This window comes from Pelobates fuscus, chromosome 13 (genome assembly GCF_036172605.1).
Source record: "Pelobates fuscus isolate aPelFus1 chromosome 13, aPelFus1.pri, whole genome shotgun sequence".
Taxonomy (NCBI): domain Eukaryota; kingdom Metazoa; phylum Chordata; class Amphibia; order Anura; family Pelobatidae; genus Pelobates; species Pelobates fuscus.
Window position 1 is genome coordinate 13,564,098 of NC_086329.1, and position 12,917 is coordinate 13,577,014.

The following is a 12,917-nucleotide window of genomic DNA, read 5'->3' on the forward strand; positions in this document are numbered from 1 at the left end:
TGATGGCATACAGACATTTATTTGCCAGTAAAGTCTATGCAGATGTTACACTAGAAAAAACAATTGTTACACAAATAACTCCCACAATGTGTTAAGCATAAACACTGCATAAAAGTCACTAATTCCCAGTAAACATATATGAAAATATTTGCTATTGAGCAGAAATTTAAAGGACAAAATATGCAATACATTTAGGATAAGCATTTTGGTTAAAATCAGGGGAATATGAGGAACTTCGGCTAGTTACTGAATGATGGAGTAATTCTACGGTAGCCATATCCCTGATCTACAGGTTTATTTGTTAAATGTCAATCTGATCCAAATAGATCTGAGAAATATGATTCTTAACTTGGTCGTTACTAAAATTTACAGGAAGTAAATTTGGTAACATGGTTATATGCAACATATTTTGATAGATCCCCAAAAGATGGGTGGCTGCAAACATGCAAGATGGACAAAAACACATACATTTTTTACAACAGTGTAATTATTTAAATTATTATTCAGTCACAACAGACTGTACATTTTCTTGTGGGGCAGTGAGATCTGGTGCCCCAGGAAATTCTGAGGAATCTTGAGATAAGCCTGACACCTTTTGGTTGCTATCAGCCACACCATCGCAATATGTCTGTAAAGTCCGTTCCACCTGGTAACCAAACTTTTGGTACTTGTTGAGTTTTTGTGGTTTGGTCTTGTGTGTGCATAGGTGTTCAAGCATTTGACTCCTACGAATAAATTTGTGCCCACACACTGCACAGCTGAATTTTCGTTTTCTCAAAAATGAGAGGTTGCAATTTAACTCTATGGGATCAGAGTCTTTTGATAGGAAAGAAAGCTGATTCACTTGCAACTGTTCCTGATGGCTTACAGATTCCAGTGACTCGTCACTCCTGTTGAGAAGGTAATTTCCAAGTCTGTAATTTTCAGTGTTCTCTATGTTGTCCAATATTGGACGGACTTCTCCATGGTCGTCACCCTCTAGAATTGATGAAGGCACTCCAAATGGGAGAGACTGAGATACATGGATGTGCAAGTGATCCCGTAAAGTAACACGAGAGTCAAAATGTTCACCACAGTAATGGCAAGCATGAATTCTATTGCCAGTCTTTCGGAAATGCGATTCGTTGTCGAGAGTGGTTAGCGACAGGCTTGGTGACGTGACCGTGTCAGGGTCAGACGTTTCCTGCTTTATGCACATTTCAGTCTTCTGAATTTCTTCCATTGACTTTACAGGAGTACCAACCGGGCCAGTAAAATGTGAGCTCTGCTGTTCTGGGCTAACACCTTCTAACCCAATGGCTAAAGACAATTGCAATTGAGGATGTTCTGCCTGCTGATCTGGCCTTGCTGTGTTTGGTGGATTTTCCTTGCGCTTCATTGTTTCTTTTGGTACTTTTTGGGAAGTAGAGATCTGGATGCCATATAAATTGGAGGAATGTATAGTTTCTGATGATATAATTTGGGTTGGCTCTTTTGCAACAGGTGAAAGGAGGCTTGTATGGAGAAACCTCATGCCTTCTTCTAATCGGAAATGGTCTACTGTTTGTTTTGGGCTTTTCCCTGTGTACATAACATGTAAAAGGTAGCTGAATATGTCAGGCTGAATATCTGTTGGCTGGATTTTAATGCATTCACTGTAGAAAAAAAAAATACCAATAGCAAGTCAGAATTAGTTTTCCTTTACATGATCTTTGCTGAAGCATACAAATATGGATTTCGAAAAAAAGGTGGAGAAGGGTATAAGCAAAAACAAAATCACAGGGTTTCAAGATTCATCTATAATTTTGTTGACTGAGCTTATCTTGAAAAGGGTGCATGCATTTTATTGCAAAATATTTTCTACAATATTAACAGAGTACAGGGAGAAAATACTTTTAACAACGTTCTTCAATTTTAATTTTTTTCCAACAAAAGGTACCCTATAATCTAAACTATAAAAAGAAACATCTAAACTTAAAAATAAATTAATTTTTAATGTTACTACTAATTTAAAATAGGTTTTACTGTTCTGTCCCTTTAATGATTTCAGTCAAAACATTTTTTTTTAAATGCCTCATTAACATGGCATTCAAAGCAACACAGCCACCATAACTCATTGAAGTGGTTACACTTGAGCAATCTATGCAAGGCCATCTAATCATGGACAACAATGACAGGCTGCAAGCAATGGCTTTTAACGTTTTTCTTTCCACCTTGTCGTGTCAAACGCTTTTAACTTATTAAAATGACTAGCCTTGGAAGTATTGAAATACAATGAGTTCATAAAACGTTCTGAATTAAGGATCATGTATAAAATGGTAGAGATATAAAGATAATATGAAACCTGGACTGATGAATGAAGATCATCTTGAAGTAGTTTGAAAATGATGCAAGAACTGCTCTGTGCGCTTTGAAATACACATCTCCAATGGCTACAGTGCAGTCACAGAGGAATCCAAATTCACGCTGGAGGTTTAACTGCTGGAGTAACACCACGCTGTGGCTAGAAGGATCCATTCTTCCTGGGAAAAATAGAAACATAGTAACATAGAATGTGTCGGCAGATAAGAACCATTTGGCCCATCTAGTCTGCCCAATGTTCTAAATACTTTCATTAGTCCCTGGCCTTATCTTATAGTTAGGATAGCCTTGTGCCTATCCCACGCATGCTTAAACTCCCTCACTGTCTTAACCCCTTAAGGACGTCCTTTGTACTTACCGGGTCCCAGCCATTCCCCTGACGGCGGTCACGATCCTGAGGTCTGCCTGAGAGCTCAGGTAGACCCCCTCTGCCCGATCCGCCCCACCCCCTGGCCATATAATCACGTGGTCCTCGCGATCACATGGCCGGAATAGCCGGCTTATGCAGTGGCTGCAGGGGGACTGCCTGAGCTCTCAGGCTGTCCCCCTCATGCCTGTAAAAAAGTTAGTAAAAGTTGAAAAAACATTTTTAAATTAAATAAAAAGTACTTAGATCATATATATATGAATATATATATATATATATATATATATACAGTTGCAAGAAAAAGTATGTGAACCCTTTGGAATGATATGGATTTCTGCACAAATTGGTCATAAAATGTGATCTGATCATCATCTAAGTCACAACAATAGACAATCACAGTCTGCTTAAACTAATAACACACAAAGAATGAAATGTTGCCATGTTTTTATTTAACACACCATGTAAACATTCACAGTGCAGGTGGAAAAAGTATGTGAACCCCTAGACTAATTACATCTCCAAGAGCTAATTGGAGTGAGATGTCCGCCAACTGGAGTCCAATCAATGAGATGAGATTGGAGGTGTTGGTTACAGCTGCCCTATAAAAAACACACACCAGTTCTGGGTTTGCTTTTCATAAGAAGCATTGCCTGATGTGAATGATGCCTCGCACAAAAGAGCTCTCAGAAGACCTACGATTAAGAATTGTTGACTTGCATAAAGCTGGAAAGGGTTATAAAAGTATCTACAAAAGCCTTGCTGTTCATCAGTCCACGGTAAGACAAATTGTCTATAAATGGAGAAAGTTCAGCACTGCTGCTACTCTTCCGAGGAGTGGCCGTCCTGTAAAGATGACTGCAAGAGCACAGCGCAGACTGCTCAATGAGGTGAAGAAGAATCCTAGAGTGTCAGCTAAAGACTTACAAAAGTCACTGGCAAATGCTAACATCCCTGTTAGCGAATCTACAATACGTAAAACACTAAACAAGAATGGATTTCACGGGAGGATACCACAGCTGTCCAAACAAAACATTGCTGCACGTTTAGAGTTTGCACAAGAGCACCTTGATGTTCGACAGCAGTACTGGCAAAATATTCTGTGGACAGATGAAACTACAGTTGAGTTGTTTGGAAGAAACACACAACACTACGTGTGGCAAAAAAGAGGCACAGCACACCAACATCAAAACCTCATCCCAACTGTGAAGTATGGTGGTGGGGGCATCATGGTTTGGGGCTGCTTTGCTGCGTCAGGGCCTGGACGGATTGCTATGATCGAAGGAAAAATGAATTCCCAAGTTTATCAAGACATTTTGCAGGAGAACTTAAGGCCATCTGTCTACCAGCTTTTTTTTTTTACAATGAGCAGCCACCTGCTCACTGTTTAATAGACATGCCCCCTACTCGCGGTATAGCGAGTAGGGGCATAATTTACTAATACCAAATAATCTTTACTTGGTATAAGTTAATTTGTCTGAAAGACCAATTTAGGTCTTTCAGCCTTTTAGTAGATAGGTCCCTAATGCCGTGGGAATTAGGGAGTTATCTACTTATTTATTCCTGTCATTACATTGACTGGCCAAGTAACTTACATTTTATATGACTGTATGTTACTTGATTGTTGTAAGTGTTGCAAATGCTTACAGGTGAATCCTGGCTATGTTTGTATACTTTTTATTTAAAATTGTATACAATGTAAAATTTTTCTTCTTTCACTGGGTAAGTATATTGGTACTTAAGCAATACTGTGCTTCGGAACTTCGGCACTTTGACACTTTGTAAATTCGGTAATTTTGGAACTTCGGCAATTCGGCACTTCAGCAATTCGGACCTTCCGAAGTACCTGAATGTCCGAATTGCCCGAAATTCGTCCGAATACATATTTGGACCGAAACGAATTGCACATGTCTATTCTACACCTCCTACTGAATAAATCCCAAATAAAGCAGAGAAAATACGGCTAAGCAACAGTAGCAGTTGTACTATCATCCTTTACAAGAATTAAAGGATGCTAAAAAAAAAAAAATGCTAAAATACCCAGGAACAGATTCAAAGAATATATATTCTAGTGATCGTGGTGCCATGAGTCTATAGGCTTTCTGTCAAACTAATTTGCAGCAATTTCACAAAAAACGAAATCAGGGCTCTCTGCAGCCATAGTGATGATGCAGATATTCCATTTATGCATTATCGAGAGTGAATCAGTCCAATCTAAGACCGCAATGATAGGCTGAGAGCACACAGCTGGACGCACAACTAAAAAGACCAAAATCTAATCCTTTTCTAGTTACCAAAGAAATATGCTTGTACAACTGTATTCTTTAAAACATGGTAAAGTAATATTTTCAAAAGAAAATAAAACGAAGGTTAAATAAATGCATGCACTTAAAGCTTGAACAATATAAAGAGGTAGAGAATTAAGCAGTGGGACTCAATTTTGGGTTAAGAACCCCCGGGGACACTCCTACATAAAACAAATGTGCGTTTGGAATGTAATCATTGTAGCAGCAATAGGACCTGATTTTACAAAAGTGACAAAGCTGTGAGGCATAAAGAAACCTTGACTCAGTCTGGTATTAAACAAAAAAAAGCAAGCTTTTTTTTGTACGGTGTTTTAAACTGAAAGTGGAATAATTTGTGTATTAGACAATTATTTTAATGCAGCTAAAGTTAATTTAGTGCTTAAAGGTCTGACTGATTTTCAGCATAGAGAGGGTAACCTTGGGACTACATAACATTTTTCATATCCTTGGTGACAGATTACTAAATAAAAAGTGGGCAACAAGAATGTGATGTCAGAAAATGATGAATGCCACAAAACATTTTATAGTGCAGAGAAATATACAAGGTTCTATGTACTCCCTGGAAATGCTGAGAGCTCAGTATCTGAAAGAAGAAACAAAAATGTTACAAGCGCACTCATTGTAGTGAATAAGGTACTATGAGACTATGGTTGCCATCTAACAGAGTACTGTTGAACCTTTTCGTAGTGGCTTGAAAAATCGATTGCCCTCACTGGTACCATCTGTAGCAGCACTGATAACGAGGAAATTACATTTATATATTGTTTAGAACAGTGTTCCCCAACCCAGACCTCAGGGACCACCAACAGAGCAGAGGTCCCAGGCTGACCAGTACATGCAGCCTGGAGTTTCATAGCTCTCCTGCATACCAAAATTTAGCTGACCTCCCTATGAGGACTATAGGTTGAGGTCCTAACTCTCGTTATTCAGGAATGTACCCTAGAATTGCTGGATCCTCTTGGTCTAAATATATATATTTCCCATTCTAGCAATCACGGAAATCAACAGTTGATTCCCTCAATACTTTAATCACATGGGGACTTACTGCTCATATTAAAGGACCATTATAGTCACCCAGACCACTTCACCTCAATGAAGTGTTCTCTGTGCCAGGTTCCCCGGGTTTTAATCCTTCAGATGTAAACATGTTTACATTGCCGGGTTAATCCAGCCTCTAGTAACTGTCTCCTGACAGCCGCTAGAGGCACTTCTGCGATGCTGGTTGTGAAAATCGCATTCAGCGTGCAGAGCTGTTTGAATGTGCATTCTGCTCCACTAGGGAGCTGACGTTGGCAGGGTGGGGGGAGAAGTCACCAGCACCGAGGGAGCCCGGTGTTGGATTAAAACCCCTTAAGGACAGACGACGGATATATTCCGTCATGATTCCCTTTTATTCCAGAAGTTGTGTCATTAAGGGGTTAAAGTAAGTAACTGAAGGGGTTTTAACCCCTTCAGCGCCAAGGGAGGGGGGGCCCTGAGGGTGGGGGGACCTAAGGTTCCTGACACTATAGTGATCCTTTAAATATCATAAATTTGCATCCATATTTTGTCAATCAATTCTCTGCATAAACCGCTACATTGTGGATTGACTGACAAAGATGGAGCAAAATAACCCTCCTCCACAGCAACTACAGCACATGCCTGTTATGTCTGGTTCATTTTAACATGTACCAGCATGACATTGCAAACATAAATTAGGAATTACACATGATCTAATTCATGCCATCTCATCTGCGAAATATGTAAGTTTGTGATGACTATATACGTTGAGCTATATATGCTGGAATTGGTTCAATTGAATTTTTTTTAAGATTTGGTGTACAAAACTTATTAATACCACCATGTCTTGTACCATCTGGTATTGAATAGGTGGCCCATATATATTCTATTCAAAAAAGTCATATATGAAATTCTTTTGTAAAACAAAAACCAAAACCAATATAAAGCAGACACGGCTTGTTCCTATTTCCTTTTCCTGCATTTGAAAGTGTTCGGCCACAGGGGAAACGCTCGTCTATTGCTACTTGTAAATTTGTGTTCATTATGAGCAATCATTTATTAATTCAAGTATGTATGCACACACAAATCACAGGTAATAATTTAATATTTTAATGTGATTTATTAATCAGTAGTTAGGAGCTGCTTAATACAAACAATTACAGTATGACTGCATTAAGCTTAATAAAGTACACTAAAAAACAAAATTATCAAAATCATGCATTTCATTTTGTATTTAAGAGTAGTTTATATTTCATGTGCAAGTGGTTGCTTCGCGTAAACAGTTTTGTTCCACTGCCACTCTTTACCACGTGTTATTACAGTGTTTATGGATCTATTGGGCTGTACACCACATTTTCCCAATTCTGGGTCAAATCGTTTTAAGCTTATTGACCAAAGCCAGGGTTCACTGAGGCCAAACTCACTTACTGCTAATGTGGAAGATCTGAAACCAAATAAGTTGCTTATTTATTTAACACATTAAGAAGTCATCCACGTTTTGGTTTATAGATCATGCCCCTGCAATCTCATTGCTCAATTCTCTGCTATTTAGGAGTTAAATCGCTTTGTTTATACAGCCCTAGTCACACCTCCCTGCGTGTGACTTTTACAGCCTTCCTAAACACTTCCTGTAAAGTGAGATTTAATGTTTACACTTCCTTTATTGCAAATTCTATTTAATGTATATTTTGTATCCCGAGCACTATTAATAGCTTGCTAGACCTTGCAAGAGCCTCTTGTATGTGATTGAAGTTCAACTTACAGAGCGGGAGATAAAAACTTCTAAAGTAAGTTAACATCTTATTGAAAATTTAAAAAAATAAATAAATAAAAAAATAAAAAATAAAAAAAATGAATGCAGGCGTTGTCAGTCACAGCCAGGGGAGATGTGGCTAGGGCTGCGTAAACAGAAACAAAAATTATTTCATTCATAAATGGCAGTGAAGTGAGCAGTGAGACTGCAAGGGCATGATCTGTACACAAAACCTGCTTCATTAAGCTAAAGTTGTTTTGGCAACTATAGTGTCCCTTTAATTATAACCCTAGCAGCCAAGACTGATTTCCGTCAGTTGACAACAAATATGGACGATTTATTCCCGTTGTTTGATCTGATTTATTTCTGATAGAGAATAAGAGTGTAATTGCCATCACAAGTGCATTTTTTTTTTCAAAGTCCATCTAATGAAGTACTTGTGCATCAAAAACTGTGCTTATGTCCTGTGCCAAACTTTTCAGATATAAGAGCCACTGTGGACAACTAAATCCAGTTTTCAGATGCCCTAAACCGTGTGGGTTCGAGGCTCCCACTATTCCTCCCCTCTCATGTTAAATGTGACACCTGGCTGGGTGCATATTAACACAAATTGCCATCTTACTGGGTAATAATTAATAAAATGTGCCCTTTGACTGGATACATATTGACACAATGTGCTACTGACTGGGTAACAATTAATATATTGTGCCCACTGACTAGTTACCAATAAATAGAATGTGCCCTCTGCCTGGGTACATATTGATGCATTGTGCCCTCTGTCTCGGTACCAGTTACTAAAACATGCTATCTGATTGGGTACCAATTAATATAATGTACCCACTGACTGGACACCAAAAAAAGTGCATTCTATCTGTGTATATTGACACAATGTGCCCTCTGATGGAATATCAATGAATTTAATGTGCTATATGACTGGATAATAATTTAATGTGCTAACTAATTGAATAATAATACAATTTGCTGATGGACTAGATAATAATTAATACAATGTGCCCTCTAAATGGGTAATAATTAACATAATGTGCCCACTGAATGGGTAATAATTAATATAATGTGCCCTTTGACTGGGTAATAATTATTACATTGTGCTCCCTATGTGAGTATTACCGTAATTAATATAATGTGCCCCCTGACTGGGGTAATAATACAATGTGCCCTCTGAGTGGGTAATAATATAATGTGCCCCCTAACTGGGCAATAATACAATGTGCCCTCTGAGTGGGTAATAATATAATGTGCCCTCTGGGTAATTAATATAATGTGCCCCCTAACTGGCCAATAATACAATGTGCCCTCTGACTGGGTAATAATTAATATAATGTGCCCCCTGACAGGGTAATAACTAATATAATTTGCCCTCTGACTGGGTAATAATTAATACAATGTGCCCACAGACAGGGTAATAAAATGTGTCTTCTGACTGAGTAATTAATAAAATCTGTCCACTGAATGGGTAATAATTAATCTAGTTTGCCCACTGACTGGGTAATATCAAAATTTGCCCCCTGGCTAATAATTAATAAAATATGCCCACTGACTGCTTAATAACAAAATTTGCCCTCTGACTGGGTAATAATATAATTTGCCCACTGACTGGGTAATAAAATTTGCCCCCAGACCAGGTAATAATTAATAACATTTGCCCACTGACTGGGTAATAATATAATTTGCCCCCAGACTAGGTAATAATTAATAACATTTGCCCACTGACTGGGTAAAAATATAATTTGCCCCCAGACTAGTAATAATTAATAAAAATTGCCCCCAGACTGGGTAATAATATAATTTGCCCGCAGACTGGGTAATAATTAATACAATTTGCCCCCAGACTGGGTAATAATATTTGCCCGCAGACTGGGTAATAATTAATACAATTTGCCCCCAGACTGGGTAATAATATTTGCCCCCAGACTGGGTAATAATTAATATTTGCCCCCCATACTAGGTAATAGAATATAATTTGTACTCTGACTGGCTAATAATTAATAAAATTTGCCCCCAGACTGGGTAATAATATAATGTGCCCTCTGACTGGGAAATATAATTTGCCCTCTGACTGGGTAATAATACAATTTGCCCCCAGACTGGGTAATAATATAGTTTGCCCTCTGACTGGGTAATAATACAATTTGCCCCCAGACTGGGTAATAATATAGTTTGCCCTCTGACTGTGTAATAATATAATTTGCACACTGTCAGGATAATAATATAATTTGCCCACTGACAGGGTAATAATATAATTTGCCCACTGACTGTGTAATAATATAATTTGTCCCCAGACTGGGTAATAATATAATTTGCACACTGACTGGGTAATAATATAATGTGCCCTCTGACTGTGTAATAATATAATTTGCCCTCTGACTCTGTAATAATATAATTTGCACACTGACAGGGTAATAATATAATGTGCCCTCTGACTGTGTAATAATATAATTTGCCCTCTGACTGGGTAATAATACAATTTGCCTCCATACTGGGGAATAATATAATGTGCCCTCTGAGTGGGTTATAATATAACTTGCCCCCAGACTGGGTAATAATAAAATGTGCCCCCAGACTGGGTAATAATTAATAACATATGCACTGTGACTGGGTAATATTAATACAATTTGCCCCCAGACTGGGTAACATTAATATAATTTGTCCCCAGACTGGGTAATATTAATATAATGTGCCCCCAAACTGGGTAATATTAATATAATTTTCCCTAACACTGGGTAATATTAATAAAATTTGATCCTAGACTGGGTAATATTAATATATTTTCCCTCATACAGGGTAATATTAATATAATGTGCCCCCAGACTGGGTAATATTAATATAATTTCCCCCCATACTCGGTAATATTAATATAATGTGCCCCCAGACTGGGTAATATTAATATAATTTGCCCTAATACTGGGTAATATTAATATAATTTGTCCCCAGACTGGGTAATATTAATATAATGTGCCCCCAGACTGGGTAATATTAATATAATTTGCCCCCAAACTGGGTAATATTAATATAATTTGCCCTAATACTGGGTAATATTAATATAATTTGCCCCCAGACTGGGTAATATTAATATAATTTGCCCCCAGACTGGGTAATATTAATATTATTTGTCCCCAGACTGGGTAATATTAATATAATGTGCCCCCAAACTGGGTAATATTAATATAATTTGCCCTAATACTGGGTAATATTAATATAATTTGACCCCAGACTGGGTAATATTAATATAATTTGCCCTCATACTGGGTAATATTAATATAATGTGCCCCCAGACTGGGTAACATTAATATAATTTGCCCCTATACTGGGTAATATTAATATAATGTGCCCCCAGACTGGGTAATATTAATATAATTTGCCCCCAAACTGGGTAATATTAATATAATTTGCCCCCAGACTGGGTAATAATTAATATAATTTGCCCCCAGACTGGGTAATATTAATATAATTTGCCCCCATACTGGGTAATATTAATATAATTTGCCCCCAGACTGGGTAATATTAATATAATTTGCCCCCAGACTGGGTAATATTAATATAATTTGCCCCTATACTGGATAATATTAATATAATGTGCCCCCAGACTGGGTAATATTAATATAATTTGCCCCCAAACTGGGTAATATTAATATAATTTGCCCCCAGACTGGGTAATATTAATATAATGTGCCCCCAGACTGGGTAATATTAATATAATTTGCCCTAATACTGGGTAATATTAATATAATTTGTCCCCAGACTGGGTAATATTAATATAATGTGCCCCCAGACTGGGTAATATTAATATAATTTGCCCCTATACTGGGTAATATTAATATAATTTGCCCTAATACTGGGTAATATTAATATAATTTGCCCCCAGACTGGGTAATATTAATATAATTTGCCCCCATACTGGGTAATATTAATAATATTATTTGTATAATTTGCCCCCAAACTGGGTAATATTAATATAATTTGCCCCCAGACTGGGTAATAATTAATATAATTTGCCCCCATACTGGGTAATAGAATATAATTTGTACTCTGACTGGCTAATAATTAATACAATTTGCCCCCAGACTGGGTAATATTAATATAATTTGCCCCCAGACTGGGTAATAATTAATATAATTTGCCCCCATACTGGGTAATAGAATATAATTTGTACTCTGACTGGCTAATAATTAATACAATTTGCCCCCAGACTGGGTGATATTAATATAATGTGCCCTCATACAGGGTAATATTAATATAATTTGCCCCCAGACTGGGTACGTTATTGCCCTGTCAGGGACAGGTACCCATTGTACAGCGCTGCAGGATAGGTTGGCGCTTTATGAATAATATAAATAAATAAAGAACACGGAGCGGGAATCGGTCCATCCATCCATGCATCCCCCCCAACACACACATAGAGCAACACACACACAGAGCCCCCGCCTCCCCTCTCCCTGCTGATGGTATCGTCCTGTTGCCCTATTTAATGCGGTGAGAGGGAAGGGCCGCCCCCTGCTGCCTTGGCTTCGACGATGCAACCAACAGGCGCACTCCCCCCGCCCCCCGCATGGAAAATCCCAACTGCCACCGAAGCGGCCGCGGCCCAACGGCTCCTAGCGCTTACCCACAATGCCGCGCGCCGGCTCACCGTGCACAGCACGCGCTCCCCCTTCACAGCTTTCTGCAGCCACCGGCCAGGCGCGAGAGCAGCAGCAGTGCGCGTGCGGGAGGGCGGGGGCGCGCACGCTTGGGGAGGAGGGGTCACATGATCCCCTTGGATGCTGACACTGGCTGTCTGGGTGGCCGCAGGAGAACCATTGGCAGGCTGTCAGTCAGTCAGTGAGGGACATCATTCCTGAGTGTGTGAAAAGAAATCATAGAGGCAGAGGGGAGGGAGATTCAGGGTTTCTGCCATTTTATTTTATTTTTTTTAATAGTTTTTCAGATAAGACATTGGTGGGTCTCACAGGTCCTCAAACGATTGGCATCACGGTGGGAATTTCAGGTCCTCATACGATTGGTATCACGGTGGAACACGCAGGTCTTCAAACGATTGGCATCACGGTGGGACACGCAGGTCCTCAAACGATTGGCATCATGGTGGGACACGCAGGTCCTCAAACGATTGGCATCACGGTGGGACACGCAGGTCCTC

At 38.8% G+C, this 12,917-nt stretch overlaps 1 protein-coding gene across 1 annotated transcript; it reads right to left on the minus strand.

The window, feature by feature from the left end:
• On the minus strand, positions 1 to 12,477 carry ZBTB25 (zinc finger and BTB domain containing 25). The gene is made up of 3 exons (XM_063440285.1): positions 12,387 to 12,477; positions 2,324 to 2,501; positions 1 to 1,634 (listed from the first exon to the last, which is right to left on the minus strand). Exons 2-3 carry the CDS (start codon positions 2,494 to 2,496, stop codon positions 500 to 502), a joined length of 1,308 nt encoding a protein of 435 aa, XP_063296355.1. The 5' UTR covers positions 2,497 to 2,501; positions 12,387 to 12,477; the 3' UTR covers positions 1 to 499.
• Between the last annotated feature and the right edge of the window lie 440 nt (positions 12,478 to 12,917).